General features: G+C 38.3%; 2 protein-coding genes and 1 long non-coding RNA gene across 7 annotated transcripts in view; 1 reads left to right on the top strand and 2 right to left on the bottom strand.

Annotated features, from left to right (window-relative positions):
- Positions 1–6,179, bottom strand: part of LOC105149109 (ankyrin repeat and BTB/POZ domain-containing protein 2) — a 32,098-nt gene extending 25,919 nt beyond the window's left edge. The window contains exons 1-2 of one of the 2 annotated variants that reach the window (XM_087409008.1): positions 5,718–6,179; positions 4,841–5,133 (exon numbers count right to left, since the gene is read on the bottom strand). The gene's annotated coding sequence lies outside the window, so the exon portion shown is untranslated. Of the gene's footprint in view, positions 1–4,840 lie in introns of both variants that reach the window. The other variant, XM_087409009.1, reaches the window with a different exon arrangement.
- Positions 6,180–7,591: 1,412 nt separating this feature from the next.
- On the top strand, positions 7,592–9,666 carry mRpL44 (mitochondrial ribosomal protein L44). 4 transcript variants are annotated; one of them, XM_011061292.2, is made up of 6 exons: positions 7,592–8,013; positions 8,173–8,241; positions 8,389–8,539; positions 8,623–8,707; positions 8,877–9,180; positions 9,275–9,666. In XM_011061292.2, exons 1-6 carry the CDS (start codon positions 7,944–7,946, stop codon positions 9,397–9,399), a joined length of 804 nt encoding a protein of 267 aa, XP_011059594.1. In that variant the 5' UTR covers positions 7,592–7,943; the 3' UTR covers positions 9,400–9,666. The 4 variants fall into 4 exon arrangements, with proteins under 4 accessions (XP_011059594.1, XP_011059593.1, XP_011059592.1 ...); XM_011061291.2 differs by having other exon boundaries at positions 8,386–8,539; XM_011061290.2 differs by having other exon boundaries at positions 7,593–8,013; positions 8,173–8,539.
- A 1,388-nt stretch (positions 9,667–11,054) lies between these two features.
- Positions 11,055–16,539, bottom strand: LOC147908738 (uncharacterized). The gene is made up of 2 exons (XR_015546028.1): positions 12,667–16,539; positions 11,055–12,586 (listed from the first exon to the last, which is right to left on the bottom strand). It is a non-coding gene; the product is annotated as an uncharacterized LOC147908738 (long non-coding RNA).
- Positions 16,540–18,780: the final 2,241 nt, after the last annotated feature.

Raw genomic sequence — 18,780 nt, 5'->3', positions numbered from 1 at the left:
ATTTTCAATCGTAACGAATGAAAGGAAATGTTGTGCAAACATGTCGCTCGAGATAATGCAGAAACTTCACCATATTTCACACGAGAAATCTAGCTGAGCAGAAATAATCTAAGAAAGAAAGTAATTATGCGAAACTTTCTCGAGCGCGAAGGTCATTAACGAGTCAGATAATTGTGGGGGAATAATTAACGCCGAGATGTTATCACGCTAAGGAAAACAACTGTTTAACAACTTTATTCATATAAGAAAAGATAAAAAGGCAATAAAAATCGTACTTTGTTAATGTCTCATTCTTACTATTTAAATATTTTTTTGTTCAAAAGAGAAAGATTTGGTCTCGAAAAAAAAAAGAGACCAAAGGGAAAGAGAAAGTTGAAAAGAAAAATCGGAAAGTCGATTTCATAACTTGTGAGTCAGAAAATATTAATAGCTTTATAAAAATGTATGGAACAAAAGTGCATGAATGGAAAAAAAGAGAGAAGTATACTTCAGAATTATAAATCGCTTATATTTTCCGCAACGCGTATTTCACGTTGAAATAAAATTGAGATTTTTTTTTTTTTTCATTTTATACATACATCAGGACTCATCACTGAGTTCTCGTATCTTTAAACCGCTAGATCGCTTTATATTCCCGAAAAGTTAGATTTCCAGACGAGTATGATTAGTTTTATACGCGTATGAAAAACCAATTACGCATTCGTGGAAACGGAGAAAGGAATAGATTATGGAGCGGCGAATGTGCCCCTGAATTTGCAACCAGTTGCGGCAATCCAGGTAAATGGACCGGATAAACGTACCGAGGGAAAAGGAACAGCAAAAACTAAACTTCGCGAATGCATTGTCGGACTGGTCGTGGAAAGTGCGATCATCTCTCGTGCGAGAGACGTACCTATCCTCCGGGACCAGCACAGCGATGAGAAATTCCATCTCAATACACGTCGTCTCCGAGACTCAGCCCGTACGCGTCGTGCTTGTGCACGTTCGTGTTGCTCGCTTTGACGGACTCTTGTATGCAATTACTCTGCCAGGCTCCCAAAGTGCTTCCTTAAGCGTGCGTTTCAAGATGGGGGGACGACCCAGTACCCCATGACGTGCCTGTCTGCCCGGCTGCTCTTTCGGAGAATTTTTATCGATGTAATATTCTGAATCTCATCACGGTAATAATGCGACAGTAAGAATGACGGGAGTAGTCGTAAAGCTGGTGTTCTTTTTCGTAAAATATCAGTGGTAGAGAAAAAAATCTAAATTGTGAGAGAAGAATTGATATTCTTTTTGCTGAAGAAAAATCGATAAAAGAAAATCTTGCTATCGAAGTTTGAAAAAGAAAGAATTGAACGATCTAACAATCTCTATTAACATTGGTACAATTCTATTTTTTTTTTTCCCCCCCGTTGAAAAAGAAAGTAAAAAGTGAGCGAGCCGTTTGTGAGATGTGGAAAACTACCTTTCTGTACGTTTATAAATTCTAATAAATTGATCACGCTCTTTAGAGCACAGTGAATGGACTCCACGATTCAATTTCATGATCCTCGGTTCGGTGACTGATTTAACGTACGAGGCACTGAGGTAACTGGTTTAATATAAACGGACACTCCAAAAGTGGCGTTGTGTCCCGAAGTGTATTTAACTGACCTCGACTGGTCTCACACACACATCTACCTTTCTAACCGATCGGTCAGATATACGTGCAGGCATACCTTGGAAGGGACGGGTGCGTACACAAATATAAAAGTTGTGCCCGGTGTAAACCTATCATTTGCCAGAAGAAAATCAGGGTCAACCGGTAATCGTTAAGTGATTTTGCAAAAAGAAAACTGGAAGATTCCCGATGTCAATGATTCCCGGAGAAATATGCTGATTATTTGGAAGGGACATTTATCAGAGAGCCCATCGTTAAAATCTGTCCGCTGCTTCATATAAAGCAGTCACGCAAGTAGTTTATAAAAAAAAGATTCTATGTATAAAATTGTCTTTCTCGTAACATTTTTATTAATCTCGATAGGATTAAATTACGTGAACATGTTGCACAATTTTTAATTATGTCATGTTGAAGATAAATTATAGAAAGACACAAGATTTATGGATATTGTTATAACAAAAGTATTTTGTTATTACTCAATCTTTTGTTTTCAATAGAGATTAAAATGCAACGCACACTGAGAAAAAAGTCGAAATATTCAGAAGTAAATGTTATTTATTATGTTTTCTTCGATATTTATTCATTTTTTTTTTTAATCTGATACTGTGATAATGTAATATATGTATATTTCTGTAAAGTATATCTCATTAGTTGTAAAATATAAAACAGATTTAACCTGTTAGGAATAACATTTTATTTCGCCGTAAGATATTTAAGTAAGATATTTATCTCAATGAAATAAACATCCCACAAATAAATTCTTAAGTATCTTTTTTTCAGTGCACGCATACACGTTCCGAAAAGGTATCTATTAATTTTTTATTGCGTATTAATCAAGCAAAAACTTGAGATCCGAACGAATCAGGAATGTGTACGACAAGTGCGAGAGGCAATGATGCCTTCGAGGCGACGCACCTGACAGCTCAGATTCATCTCGATTAAACTGCTGTGATTATAGATCTTTAAGAGCCAGTTGTGTTAACGTCACGCGATATTAAGTTCGATTAAATAAATTTTCCTTCGCTATTTAGATCATAAATAAAACTACAATTCATAAAAAGAAACGACAGAATTTATGGCAATTTGTTTATGCCGTGTTCTCGCGTCTACCATCGCTTCTATTTGCTAAATCTTTTCGCACACAACTCTATAGCATAACTTATAAAGTATCAATCCTTAAAAGACGCATATGTGTGTGTGTGTTTAAAAGGAAAAAAATAAAAGTAGAAAATTGCTAGTGCGTATAATTATATTTCAAGTCACGCGTGAAGGAAAATTTAGATCCGCCAAGAGTTCTTAGAAAAAAGCATTACACATATAACTGCGGTATAGATACTAAGTGTAACACGTGACATACTTGTGAGAAAAACATATTCGGAATCGGAGTCACGTCTTCACTATTGTTAATTGAACGCAGCATTTCCCGGACATCTTATAAAGACATTTTGAAGTCAATCGGGATCATGAAAATTGATCCTCTGTTTGTACAAATTAAACGTAAACCACTTACGCGCCTATTCTCCTTTTTATTATCGTAGCGTAGCCGTAATTTTTCGTACACGTTTCTTTACATATTTCCGTGCATCCTCAAATAAATGTCTGTTTCGACTCTTTCTTTGCTTTTGATTTGCTTTTGTGGAACTGAGCGACAGCCTTGGCGCGCGCGTGACGATTCAGAGGGTGAAAAGATCGGGCAGACGGTGGAGCTCGGGGCGCGGTGCAATCTTGGCGCAGCATTGAGCCCCGTAATACACGCGGCATTGAGAATACACGCATACACGTGACGTGGTGTAAGCGACGTGCACGCGGTCGTCCGCCCCGCGATCGCCACATTCCAGGGGCTACCCAAACTGAAGCCTATACCTTATACACCGGCCTTTCTCTCTCCCTCTCTCTCTCTCTCTCTCTCTCTCTCTCTCTCTCTCTCTCTCTCTCTCTCCTCTTTTCTCTCTTCTCTCTTTCACTTCTCTTCTTCTCTCCACACACGCTTCACCATGATGTCCTCCCTCCGTGCCTCATACATCCCTTTACCTACCCGTATAGCGCTTTTTTTTCTACTTCACTCTCGTTCTCTCTTCCTCTCCCTCATCTTTCGGTCCTTCCTATGGTCTCTCGCGAGAATCCGCGCGAATCTTGTCCCTCCGCGCTCTATATGAAATTTACATATTCTTTCTCTCTCTCTCTCTCTCTCTTTCTTTCTCTCATTTTCTTTCACCCGCCAACAGCGCGAACGCGACACCTGATACAATCCCATCGACATCATCAAATTTCATTCGATCAGAAGATTTTACGAGACAATGCGCATTGCATTTACTTTTGTGAATTCGATTCAATTTCAATCAAGAGGTTCAGTTGCCTGTTTGTGATTTTCCATATTACGCATAGAAATCGATGACGAGAAGAGACGGGAATAAGAAGAGATATTGATAAGAACATAAAAATTTAGCTTGAGTTGAAAAGATCTGAATTAATTGTAAGATATTTACGTAGGCAAATGTGATGGATGACGGTTAAAGTGTGATTAAAGCCGACGCGATTAGAATAAATATTGAAAGGATCACTTCTTTAACGGGAATCTTAAAAAAACTCATGTTTAAAAACACAGATATTACTTAAATCCATTCTAAGAATATTACAAATATCTATTCTAAGAATGGATTTGGACACGAAGATAACGCACAGTTTTTGTATAAAAAATGCCTGGAAGCCTCAAAAATATTAATACTACTTAAAGTTAGACAAGATTTAAAGAATTAGAATTTTTGCCATACATACATACAATGTTAGGTATTTATATAATATTTTTATAATATTGTATATTTTTTTAATTGATGCTTACTGACTAATTTTAATTAATTTTATATATAAGTATTAAAACAAAGACAAATTTAAACTTTGCGAAGAAATTAAAACGAGAACATATATCATCATTCATTTCTGGCAAATTATTTTTGAGCACAGTAAAATAGCAAGAAAGGCAATCGATTATGTGATTCGAGATTCGTACGAGTCTTTTAACAGCTGAATTATGAATAGCTCCACTTTTTCTAAATTCTTTAATTTGGAGTATTCAATTACAACCTCCCAGTTAACAACTTGATCAATTTTCTACGCTTTCTGTTTCACAGAGTCGACCAGTTTGGCTTCTGAAAGACTCACGTGTGAGTCCATCGCGAGAGCATGCCGAATGAAACTTACCGAGAGTTGTTCAACGCAATGATAGAAAGGAGCACATCCTCGCGCCTTCGAGCACATATCTACAGAGGGGACCACTCTTGTGACCGAGAATTCGCGTCCTCCAACAAATTTCCGTCTCACTTATACACCATTTTACTGTCGTCCGAGACAGCAGGCTTGTTCTCTTTTCAGCTACACTCTCTTTCGTCCGCCTATAATCTTTTTCTTTTCAGATTGACCAAAGAAACAAATCGAAGGCTCCCGCGAAGAAAGACCTCTATTATATCTTCCTCGATTACGAACACATTTTATTTCTGTAAAATTCAAATGTATATAATAGACAAAGGATAGGAAAGTGAACACGCAAAAGTAAAATATAACATAAACATACAAAAATGTATAATAAAATGGAAACACAAAATGTTTGTATCTGGTTTAATTTTACTATTTGCTCCAACTTTTTGATTCTTTAAAAATATTCAGACAGTTGGGAGTCCTACTGAGTCTCGAAGATTAAAGTGAAATATACACTTGGGATGGAACTGCGAATGTTCCGTTATTTATTTCGGCTTCCGACGCTCACACACAAATCCCCTTCATTCTCGTTTCGGCGTTCGAATTAAGTCACCAATATCTCAATTCATTTTTATAAACGCGAACATCACTATACGTATTTACTTGAATTCCATTCCGCGACATACTCGGCGTAATTTATAATTAAAAAAGAAAAAGTAAAAGATGGTAGTTGAAAAAAATTTCGATTTAAATGTAAAACAAACCAAAAAAATCGATCCTTTTGGAGACAACCGATACTGACGCGACGCCGCGAGATGTGCTTTGTCGCAGCGCGTTTAAAATACAGAAGGTGAACGAGAGTGGGCAGCCAAAAGGAACAAACCTCTCGACACGCGCGAGCGTGGAACTGTAAACACGGGCGGACCTTTAAAAAAAGGCCTCTCTCTCTTTTTCTCGGTGGACGGGACGGACAGCGGATTGCATGATGATCGCGATGCCGATGCGATCCGATCCGATTCGATGCTGTGGGCGCAGCCGCGGGAGATGTCCCTGCGAGATGCGCAGATTTGTCACTAAAGTATTCGACGTTCGATGGTCCATTCGAAATTTTCTCCCGCACCCTCGCTCGTATTCGCGCCGATTTTTGCGCCGATCCGCGAAATCGCGTGCGCGCGCGCGCGCCGAGTTGTCGACGCCGCTGCCGCCGTCGCTTTTCGGCAGCTGTCAATTATCGCTAACACAGTTGCCGCGTTTATGCAGCATCCCGATCCGACCACTTTCGGTCCAGAGGCCGTAAGGCCGTCGAGAAGGAAAAAAAAAGAAAAAAAAACACGCTCGTACTGTAAATCGCACTGTCGCCACCTGTTGCACGTTTCCGAAAACTCATACGAGTTTCCATATATTTGTGCGAGTTATCGATTGTACATATCTATATATCGAAATACGATAAAAATAAAATTGCATAAATAATATATAAAATAATTATATTAGATTCAATTGCTTAATCGTCTCCTTTGGGTGTTACTCCTCTAGTGGATGTGTTAGCGATCGGTGTGGCTACATTATTGGTGCTTTCCATTTGATGACACAAGTCGATACAAGTGTCGTTTTATGGGCCTGCGCAAAATATATCAAATATTAGAAACAGGAATAAATATTAAGATTTCAATCTATCAGATACCAGTTACACTGGCATACACGGTTCCTGATAAGTTAAAATCTTAATTTCAATCTAAAAAAAAAAAAGTTTTTCATTGTTTTTGGAAATTCGGTACATTTTCTTGAGAATTCTGATTGCCTCCCAAAGAGTTCTATTGATTGTCCTATATCAATCATGATGCTAAAATAAACGGTAAAGAAATTATAGCCCTTCAAAGTTTCAAAATCGTGAACTTGGCCCTCCTCGAAATTTCAAATAGTGGTTTCATCGCCTTAATCAACGGAACTCTTTCTAAAATTAATAAATCTTATTCCGAGGTTATGGATAAGTTTAGAGTCCCTAGAACTATCACAGTCTGGCCAACCTTCATCCTCTCTTGTGATTGGCATGCCCACACAATGGCATTACCAATCGAGAAATCATATACATTTATATTACCAATTGAGAGCAAACATACATTTCGGACACGCACGCCATTTTTAGGGCGTGGCCAGCTCCAGTAATTTAGGGACTCTAGTTGACATAAGTGTCGTTCTATCCGGTTTCATGACATTTATTCGAGAAACTAGACTGGAAAATATTGGTACTAACAAAAACCCCTAGGCAATGATTTTGGGTGCTTTCCATCAAAGCTTTTAGGCGACACACATCGACACAGCGTCGGACGCGGTGCTTTTCAACGACACGATTAAACACAGCAGAAAAGCATAGTCGAACACTCTTGTTATGGTTGCCAATTTTCGGTTGGTGCTTTAGAGTATTTCCACACATACGAAATAAGAAGTACGTACATAAGTCATCTGGATCATTTTAATGTAAAAAATTGTATCTACGCATAAAATTATTATCCAACAAGAGACACAGAAGTGATACAGCAAATTCTCATTACATCCTTGTTGTCCGCCAATGTTAAACAAGGATGAGGTGATCGCTGTGTAGATGGAAAGCACCCTTTAATTTGTACGGATTACTAACACTGGCTAATTACAGTCGAACATTCCCCTGTCGTTCCGACTGTAACAGAGAAATACTCGGCTGTAGTTGATTGGTTCTTCCATTCTGATCCGGTTTAAACCCTCGATGGAAATCAGGCCATTGAACGTCATCCACGTGATCTCATAAAAAAGGCCAAGATGGCTGCTCTCTGGTGTATTTATTATTGAATTGTTACGAGATTGCTAAAAATTACTGCCTTCGTAGCGTAAAAAATCAAATAAAAATAAAAGGTAATAGGAAAGAGAAAATTAATTTGCCTTATGCCAACGCCCTCTCAGCAAATATTGTGGCCAAAGTATGAAACAAAGAGTAATTATATTGCATATTAATTGTTTATAACCTAATATAAAAATCGGCAAACTATCCGGCTATAAATTATTTCGATATTTGCCGACAGTTTGTTGGTAAGTGATTTTTCAAAAGCAATTTGGATAAGTGAATTATTATTCAAACATGAACGTCTTACGTTCGTGCGTTAAAACTATCATCCTAAGTAAAGGAGTACGATCTGTAAATCACGGAGGTTAGTTGTAATACGATATTGTTTTAAGGAATAAAGAATTTTTTAATTACATAAGTAATTATATAAATTCTCTATAACATTATATATAAATCGCTTGTATAAATTCTATATAATATTTTGCTTTATCCATAGTTGATGACTTTTGCCTTTTTTTTCCAGGACAAAGATACATTAAAAGATGGGTGGCACCGACGCACAAAGAAATAACCAAACTTAAAAAGATGTTAGGTAAGCAGCCAGAGCCAAAACGCAATACCTTTCTCGAATGGAACAGATCTGCAGAGACTTATGCTTTTAATGAACGACTCTCTGAAAGTTTCAATATGGAAAAATTGGAGCAAGCCTTTACTAATAGATCCTACTTTATTCAAGAAGAGCAGAAGCAGAAAGAAATGGGAATAGAAAATCCTGTACTTGATATAAAAGATAATACTGAATTAATTATAAAAGGCGAGAAGCTTACGTCAGAAATTGTACAGGCTTATTTAGTCCAAGTTTTACCACAAGCATCTGAGGATGTCATAATGTATGTACTATAAAAAGACATGATATAAGAAAAAAATGTATTATAGTACTAGAATAATTAAGAATTAATCCTGTATTTTTTAGTTCGTTGCATGACTATCTTCTTTCTGAGGAAATTCTAGCTAAAGCAGCTTTTCATATAGGGACAAAAGATATTATTTTAACAGAAGCAAGTATAGAAATATCTAATACACAATTATAAATTCATTATTTCATTCGCAATATTTTAATTGTTCACTTTTATATTTCAATGTAGTAACAAATTTTATTTATTTCTCAAATTAGAGGTAATATTCAAGTTGTGTTTTTAATTTCCTATTTTTTAATTAATCCTTCAGGAACATCCAGTAGCTCAAAAAACTTTAGCTGATACGTTTTTCGCACTTGTCGCGGCGCTCGCGGAAAGTGTAGACGTAAATCATACAGCGAATTTTGTTAGAGACTTCCTGATTGTTATATTGGCTGAAAAGGATCTAACAGAAATATGGAAGCCAGCTAATCCAGTTGAACTTTTAAATGATATTCTACGGAAACAAAACAGATCACTCGCTGAACCAAGGCTTATCGCACAAGTGGGGGAAAATACACTAGAAGTAGTATATCATATAGCATTGTATTGTGATAAAGAATTTCTAGGTTCAGGTAAATGCAGCAAATTGGGCAAATGTAATGAGATGTGATTTTATTCAGTTATTTATCTTGTTATTATCTAATAAATTTTTATGTATTTTTATAGGATTTGGTCAAACAATCCAGGAGGCCAAGAACACAGCTGCCATAAATGTTTTAAGTAGAATATTTGGTTTATTAGATTCCAGTAAACCAATTAAGTTCAATAAAACGATAAATGTGTCTTCGTGAACAAAGCGAGTTTTATTTTTGAGAAAAAGAAATTTAGTCTATACAGTAATAATGCGTTAGAATTATTTTTTGTATATAGAAAATATATTAAATAATAAATATATAAAATACTATATTATTGTAGTATTATTATTATTATTTATTATGTTATTTTTTATATATGTAAAATAGTAATTTCTATATTTAAGAGAATATATTTAAAAAATATATAAAATATGTGTAATAAATGTAATACAAGTGTAAAAATATGGTATCCTTAATTTGAAACTTTTCATTAGTTGATTTCTCTATGCTGATTTTTTTTAAACTGCGATGGAGGCACATTTAATGAAATATAATATTTAAGATCTATTTACATGTTTTAGAAATTCACGATCATTGGACAATTACTCGGTACCAACAGAATTCTTCAATAAGAATCGAACTGTAATCTCATGTAAACGGATCACGGATAGTTCTTGACATTCTATCCCGCGAGAGGGCATCGTAACGACAAGAAGAACTCGCGTTACATCCTTACGTAAGCTCTTCTACTCTATCTGATCTTAGTTGACCGAAAACACGCGCGTTAGAAATGCACGTCGAGCCGGAGACAAGCCTCTCCGGTCGAGTCTCGGATCATGCGAGCTCTCTGGTCGGCGATTAGGATCTACACTCGGGATTTCGATTAGAATCCGACTGTCGAGTTTGCATCTACGCGAGTTGAAAGCTCGCTTAGATTCAGGTCGTCTCGACCTCTCCTATCCGATATCGAAAGTTCCGCTGAATTTTCCCTGAATTTTTCGAATCTCGAAATTTTTCCACGTTTTGAATTCAGTTTTTGTTTTTTTCTTTGTTGAAAATTTACGTGGAAACGATTTCATTTACGCGTGATGATATTGCGATATGAATCCTTACTCGCGTAACTATGATACCGAGAACAGAACCCGCTGCAATTTCAATCGAACGTGTTCGAATTTATTGGAAATTCTATTTTTCTCTTCTCTCTTTCCGCATCTTCTGTAAATGTGCCTTTTACAAAGAATATATCATAGACCCCAGAAATATATCAATAGGGCGATCTCTCGACGTTTAGGAATCGAACATAAAATTAAGAGAGCTCCTTTTAAAAATGTACCGCGTCTGCCATTTTCCGACCCGACGCCGACGGGTCGATCCTTGGAACAGATTTACGAATCGCGAATCTGTTGTCGTCGAGTCGTTGAATAGGTACATTGAGGATGTGGTTAACGAAAAGATGAAAGAAGATTCCGCACGCAAAATAACAATCGGAGCTTCGGTATGACGATCCCATTCGGATTTCGGAGCAGATGGTTCCGAAAATGAATTTCCGCGAAACCTACGCGACGCAGCTTGCGATGTTGCTGTAGCCACCTTTAAACGATGACGATGCCGATGCTCTTGTGGAAATGATGCAACTAATGGGGACTAACTATTCAGCTGCTAACGCACGTAACGCGTGTGTGTACCGAGGAGGACGAACGGTGTTTATTCGTCACACACACACACACACACACACACACACACACACACACACACACACACACACACACACACACACATCAGATGTAATGGTCGTTCATTAAATGACAAAGAGATATATATATGTATAACAGGATGGTATTGAAATTAAATAAAAGAGATCTGTCGAAAAATGTGATGAAGCGTTTCAATTTTAATCATTTTTATGTCTCGTTTTCATTTCGCTGAAAAGCTTGAAAAATCGGAAAAATATTACTTCACCGTTTTCGCTTCATTTTTAAGTATAGAAAAGATTGACTTGAAACTGTTCATATTCCGACTGTTCATATTCGCGTATAATTTGAATTAAAAACCTTACGCGATGCGCGTTTTACAATTTAATCGGAATTTCGAGTATATTGGATAAAATAATTAAACGTTTGGAATTTGTTTCAGCTAAAAATGAAATTATTGGATAAATAATTTCTTCTGAAACTCGATTAATTTTAGGTAAAAAAAGAGAAAGTCGTAACAAATGCAATTATTTTCATTTTGGTTTGATCGTAGATCACTCTTGATTCACTCTTGCTCTTTTTTTTCGTAGATAAAAAGATTAATACGCAAAATTAATACGCAGTTCCATACGTTATACATATCCTACACGCATTTCATACAAATGAATAGAATAGAATATTTATTACTTTAGCTTTCTACACGCATATAATTAAAAAATGTATTAAAAATCGATCTATTTGTAAATCATCCAGGATAACCCTAAGCCCCGATGATATGTTTTCATCGTCAACATTCCTCAATTGTTGCGCATATTTCAGAATCGTCGATTGGTCGGTTCTTCCCACGATCATGATTTTCGCGAATTTTCCGCGCTGCGCACAAATGAGAAAAACACAGCGTAAGTCACGCTTTGATAACTACATCGCGAATCGCGATAAAAAAAAGGATTATTGATATTTCTGGCGATAATATATCGAGTGACGACGGAATCAGGTGTAGTCGTAGGGAACGATTTTACGAGCGACAACGCAAACGCGAGGAAGAGAACCGGTCCTCGACGTTGCTCGATGGAATACCTGCGTTTCTTCAACGACGGGAAAAGTTTCCGAAAAGTGATAGACTGCCATTGATTGAATCGTTCTAAATTGGGCTCTTAGGCCGGTATTCATAGTCGGTTCTTCTATTTAAATCTATCTTAAGATTACAGTTATCATAAATTCCTCATCCTATATAAAATTTCATAATTTTTCCCCGATTTCCAAAAAAAATTTTATTCACGAAGCTAATGATTTTTTTTACATTCTAGCAACCGATTTGAGTGTCTTATCTAAAAATGTTGTCTAACAAAATTACTATCAATATCTAGCTAAATTTTTGGATACTTTGGCAAAATCATTCTCTCCATGTGCCTTTCAATAACATTCCAAAATTTATCGTGTTTTTATTCTGATTTGGAAACCATTAAATGTCTTGTTGGGAGATGAATTTAACATAGAAGTGTAAATTACTATTAATATTGCTGCATTTTCATTTGTTAAATTGAACTTAATATTCGAGAACTGTGTGTAGGTGTGATATACATATATATATTAAACTTCTTTGAAACCAACTTTCCAGAATTTATTTTAACTTTCCAGAAAATTTTGCAAAATTCCCTGACTTCTCCCTGATTTCCAATTTTATGATAATCCTGATTGAAAGATGTCATAAGCTATAATCACAAAGCGATATTAATATTTTAAGATTTTACTTAAGGTGGTCTTCAAATAAGAACGCATTATGAATACCGACTTATAAAGTTCCTTTCAACTCGTTCCTTTTAACGAATTTCTGTCCATTTCGATTCCTCGCGCGACACAAGTTCGACAATTGTCCATTCCAGAGAATAAGATATTCTTTTTGCGGACGATTATTGCACGTTCTTCCTCTCTCGTTCAACATTACAACTCGTGTCGGCTTTGCGTTGCGAAAGATAGTCACGTTGAACGTCGCCCAGCAGCGTCACCTCCTTATACGGGGTGCCGAGAAACTACGTATGCGAGAAACTGCGAAAGGGTTGCGTGGAAGGATATATTTCTTCACTTCTCGTACGTCAAAAACCGTAAAAAAGATACATACTGAGTTCACAAAATTTCATACAAACTATTACAACGGTAGGCTAATGTACTGAAATATAATATATAATACCAGAAATTTAGAAAGCGTAACAGAAGATATTCGATTAGAAGAAAAACCTATCGGAAATTGAGAAATTTTCGAATTTTCTCATGTCATACAACATCTCTATACAACATTCTATACAATAACGTCGATCTTCGATAACGTCAAACGACGTTAAAATAAATTGCAAATGATTAAAAAGTGTTTTAGTGATTATTTTGGAATCATTTTGACATCATGATGATTTATCGTTCCGCTTGAGTTCATCTTCATTCCTTGATATTGCATTTTATAATCAAATATAATTACTTGAGGAAAAAATGTATGCGTTGGAATAAAACTGTGAGTGTGATAACGTTTCTAACCGGTTGTATCTTCATCTTTTATTTTTGACGATAGAGATAGCTCCTTTTTTCGCGTTTCCTCTAATCGATGTGCATCTCTCTGTCTAAAAACGTCAAACGCGCGGGTTGTTTCAATTTACATAAATGTATTTCGTAAATGTGGAAAGTATATTTCCACGGTGAGAACGGGAAACGCATATTGCTGCTCGACGGCGACGCATAAAACGCGTCCGTCGCAGCGTGTTCGCGAGGAGCGCAAGTTTCTGATACAATCGCCTCCTGCTGCTAAACGACAGAAACGAAACAACGCAAGTCGAGTTTTACGCATACTGGTACTTTCGGTACATGTAGATGTTTTCGCTTGTCACGTGACGCTATTCGCGTATGACGCATAATGTATGGAAACGTTCGTGTTTAACGCGGCTAACTTCATTTTGCTCTTTATATGCGATCGCCCTGAACTTCGCGCGGAGGTCTGAAATCCGTTTTAGCTTCGGGTAAATGAGAAATTCGAGGTTGAGTGTCTCGCGTATAAAATTGTGTACGCATTACATATATAAGGTTACATATATAAGGAAGTAAAAAACGGCTTCGCCGTCGATATTGTGAAATCGTATAAAAATTATGTATGGAATATTTTTCGAATTTTTGCTTCTACTTTAAACCTTTGTTTCAGGACGTATGTAGGCTCTAGAGATTTATAATAGGTTCTAATCTAATGAATTGAGGCTCCTACGTTGAGCCTGTAAATGGCAGTTATTGGAAAATTTTCTATTTTTAGGTTCAAAAGAAGTTTTCTAAATAGAAGCTGTAGATCAAGTAATATTAAAAGAGATCCTATTTGATTGTTCAAGTATCAAAACAGGTTTATAAGATTTAATTGAGATTGAGAGAGAGATTTAAAGTATGAATTTAAAATTTCTCTATACGTAGACTTATTTAAGTCTACAAATATATATTATAGCTATCGAACGAATCTACAGTAATTTAATAAAAATGGTAGTTGTACTGTGACGCGCGTTCCTCGAGAATAGTAACTATATGCGCAATTAAAGTTTCGAATTATATGAATTGCGCTTGTTAGATCTCTGTCCGACTGTCTGTCGCACGTTTTACATCAATAAGAAATGGATCATGCTATCTCTCTCTGTTTCTCCTTGAGTCGAATAACATAATCCTTTTCCCACAAACGCGCGCTTTTTGTATTATACAACGAATGTAATTCGATAAAGAGAACGTCGCCACGAATTCCAAAGTTCGCAGAATTACGGGTCGACGGAAATAGGCTTAGTACAGCCGCGCGATTGAATGCGATCCGAAATTTTTCTATATCGGTCGCAGGTATAATATTGATTTATTTATGAACCACGCTATCCCCTTTAAGGTGGTTCATCCTTGTCCCCGTCCACCGTACCGCCCCGCGTTGCCACCACTACCACCAGTCCCTGTCTATACTCTATACCGGCGGCGTTCCCGCCGCTTCTCCCGCGCACGCCATCCCCCTTCGTCGTCTCCTTCCTTTCATCCCTCCCTCTCGCTCGTTCGCTCTCTCTCTCTCTTATACACGCCCATGCGCGCCATACATACATACATACATATATACACACATACAGGGCGAGTATCACACTCACAGAATATCACACGTACACACATTCGTACAGATGCACACGTTCTCTCTCGCTCTCCCTCTCGTATTATCCTCCTACTGGCTCTCTATTCCTGCGTGTAACGACTCAATGGCGCTGCCACACCCTTGCGCCATCCAGTAATCAGTGCTATTGTTTTATAGTTCCTCTTCTGCTATTGCTTCTCGATACTAGGAAAGGCGACCCATCGATCCCCGAGTCGGTTCGGGAACGCCGCGGTCGCGTCGCTTCGACTCGCCTTGCCCTGCCTCACCGCGTCAGCCTCGCCTCGCTTCGCCTCGCCTTGCCTCGCCTCGCCTGGCCTCACCTCACCTCACCCGCCTCACCTCGCCTCACCTCACCTCGCCTCACCTCACCTCACCTCACCTCACCTCACCTCACCTCACCTCACCTCACCTCACCTCACCTCACCTCACCTCACCTCACCTCACCTCACCTCACCTCACCTCACCTCACCTCACCTCACCTCACCTCGCCTCGCCTCGCCTCGCCTCGCCTCGCCTCGCCTTGCCGCGCCTCGTCTCGCGTCGCACCAAAGCGAGAGCCAAGCTGAGCCGAGTCGAGCGAAGCGGTACGAGGTTCTTTACGGACCGATCAAAGCCCGTATTCGCTCACCACGCATTTCGAGATAAACGTGGCCGTCGGCCTAAGACTCCAGATACGTTTTAACACCCGCATTTAAGTGCTATACGAACCTGATCGCATGCGCGCGTGCGTGCGTACGTATGGATGCGTTTTAGAGATTCTTGGCCCCGTTGCCTATATTAACGAACTATCCTACGGTAGAGAGATATATTCGTATAGATTTCATCGCGAAACGATTGCGTTGAAACGTAAAGATCGCGGATGCATCCAAACTCTCTCTCGCAGCAGCCTTCGACGAGGCACGCTCGATTACTTGTAAACGTATCTGACGTGGACATATAGGGCCTTAATATTCTCGTCAGTGCGACGCAACGTTCGCACCAGGAGAGCGATTGTTCAGGGCGCGGTTCTCTGGCGTCGTTCCTTGGAAATGAAGTTTCGTCGTTAGTTTACGTACGAAAAATAATGCACGAGGTCGATTGTGTGTCTTTAAAACAGATGAAAATTACCAAAGTGAGCAAATTCGCTAGATGTGACTATACACACACACACACACACACACACACACACACACACACACACACACATACACACACACAGACACAATGAAATTATAAATATTCCAGTAAAACCACTCTTTTGCAATTTTTATCTCGAGTTTTAAGTTATACAATCGACCTCCTGAATCGAGCTCACGCGCGGTTTGGAACGACACGAATCCGAAGGCGATTCGAGAAGGATGCAGAAATTAATCGCTGAACACGTCGGACTAACGAAAGAATTGAGTCTACGGTATTTTTTCTTGCTGGATTACTTGCGTTTTAGTAAAACATAAAAATTGTACTACACGCAGAACGCAGAATTTCCAGTAATTCACTAAAAACAATCCAATAGGAAAAATGCCGTGTGCCATACAAAGAACAATTTTACTCAAGTATCTAAAAATTTAGATTAGGTAGAGATCTGACAATAATTTTGTTGAATCATTGAAATAATTCTGTAGAAGACTCAAACATAATGGAGTAATGCTACAAAAAAATCGGCATTCTAACAATCAGCGTTTGAGCGTCCTAATAATTATTTTAATAGTTCAACGTTATAATATAAATAATTTTAATAAACCAACTTATTTTCACGTTTGTATCTCTCTAGCTACATTTTTAGATATCCTTAGATACTGGAACCGTTCTTTTTGTACAAGTTTTATTCGCAAACATATACGTTACTTCCCATATATGTTACCTTCGAATTATTAGGCGCGATGTAATTGATAAGCGAACGTCTCGTCGCGTTTATATTGTACGTAGCGAGCGAAAATTTATACACGCTCGCTCCTGCGGTTCGCGTGGTGACGGTTTCCTGATGTGATCGTCTCACATCAGATCTGAAACGGCACAATGTCGACGGGGCGCTCTCACTTCTGCCGCAATAGTTACCGCATTGTGCCCGCTTCTGGGAAAGTCCTGCGATTCTTCGAGCGACGGAATCCGACAGGACCCTGCGCGCTTTACGCGAGCGACCGTAACGTTTCGAAATAAAACATGGGAAACGTGGGCCGCGTTATTCGTTCGCCAGGACATGCGGTGTCCCGCGGTTCCTCTCCTTTCTTTACAATCATGATTTATTTAAGCGAAATAAAGCTGAATTTCCTGTCGGGAGAATTATATCCGTATCCCAATAATACTATATATACGGCGTCAATTTAATCGTATGCACATCATACAAAGTAAATTCTCTCTAAAACTTTTAGAGTGAATTGTTACTCCGAAGAGTGTAAAATTTCACTCTTAAAGATTGAACATTGGTCTATCCTTTTATCCTTTTTCAAAAAAAGACTCCATTTTCATTCTTTAGAGTGAGTTCTATTCCAAAGACTTGAGAGAGAGAGAGAGAGAGAGAGAGAGAGAGAGAGAGAGAGTTCATTTGTTGCTAATATGTAGCTGTTTCAATCGATTACAAGTACAACAATATTTATACAGGCACATTGTTGCTCCAAGACGATCAGTGTATGTTATAATAATACATGGTAGGTGATCACATAATCGATAGAAAATTAGGTAAAGCGATTACGATTTATTTCAGCCACAGTGTAAATAAAAGGTATGTATGACGCACTGGCGACAATAAGTCAATAACAATTAACGGTTGCTGAAAAATAAACATGGTTGAAAACGGCGGTCAAAGATGTACAGGGATGTCTTTGCGTGTTTGTCCTCTGGACGAGCAGTTTTTCGAGGAATGTCCCCCAGTTTCGAAGTGTTCGAACCCTTTTTTCGCGAAAGTGTCGTTACGGTAACACCGAGGGAATAATTCCCCGTGCGTGACATTGAAGTATTCGCGCCGGGCGGCGCCGGCATTAAAGTACGCGACGGTCGCGCGGCCGCCGCGTTTAATCGATAACCGACGAGTTCAAAATTCCCTTTCCAAATATCTATATAGGGAGTGTAACAGAGGCGCGTGTTTACGTGAAGCTCTCTCGCCGTCAATCCCCCCCCCCCCCGTTTGCCCGAATCCTGTCGTTGTCGAGGCAGTTTCTCATCGCGCAAACGAAAATACGTTATAGCATGTATCGTTAATAGCATGTATCGATGCATACGTCGCTTTAAAGCGCTCGTTAATAAGAGACGCGTACAACGAGATTTTAAGGCATAAAATTTAAACCGTAAACTTTAAGCCGTAAGAGAGACCGGCCAATCAGGCCGGGGAATATGAGGGGAACAATCGTCCATAATTGGTCAATTTCTTACGGCTTGAGGTTTAAAGCTCAAGTTTTACGCCTTAAAATTTCATTGCGGACGTCACTTTATACACTCACCTTATCTAGAGATCCCATGAGAGAGTCTGGCCACGTGATGAGAAATTTTTGAATGGTCCATCGTTTTTGTCAATCAACTCTGATAAGTCGGAATCTGTAAGATAAGTTAAAATGAGATAACATGTATAAAAAGAGACAGAGTATATGTATAATCTTTTTTCGTTACTCTTGTTTTGATAAAATTACTCTTTAGACCAGACTCCGTTATGCCTGTGTGACATTAGAGATTGTGGCATTGGAGATTGAGGATTTGCGAAATTAAAGATTAGAATTCAATCAATCAGATAATTTTTATTTCAATCCATTTTGTTCAGATTGGCTGAATTCTAATCCTCAATTCGCAATCCTTAATCTC

This window comes from Acromyrmex echinatior, chromosome 8 (genome assembly GCF_024713525.1).
Source record: "Acromyrmex echinatior isolate Ae372 chromosome 8, ASM2471352v2, whole genome shotgun sequence".
Lineage (NCBI taxonomy): Eukaryota > Metazoa > Arthropoda > Insecta > Hymenoptera > Formicidae > Acromyrmex > Acromyrmex echinatior.
This window is presented reverse-complemented; position numbering and strand designations above follow the sequence as displayed.

What these genes read in the sequence shown, in the direction of transcription:
- mRpL44 (XM_011061290.2), top strand. Translation starts at nt 7,944, where the DNA reads ATGAACGTCTTACGTTCGTGCGTTAAAACTATCATCCTAAGTAAAGGA. An exon ending in ACGATCTGTAAATCACGGAG is followed by an intron (nt 8,014 to 8,172) that starts GTTAGTTGTAAT and finishes TTTTTTTTCCAG; the next exon opens with GACAAAGATACATTAAAAGA. An exon ending in AAGATATTATTTTAACAGAA is followed by an intron (nt 8,708 to 8,876) that starts GCAAGTATAGAA and finishes TTAATCCTTCAG; the next exon opens with GAACATCCAGTAGCTCAAAA.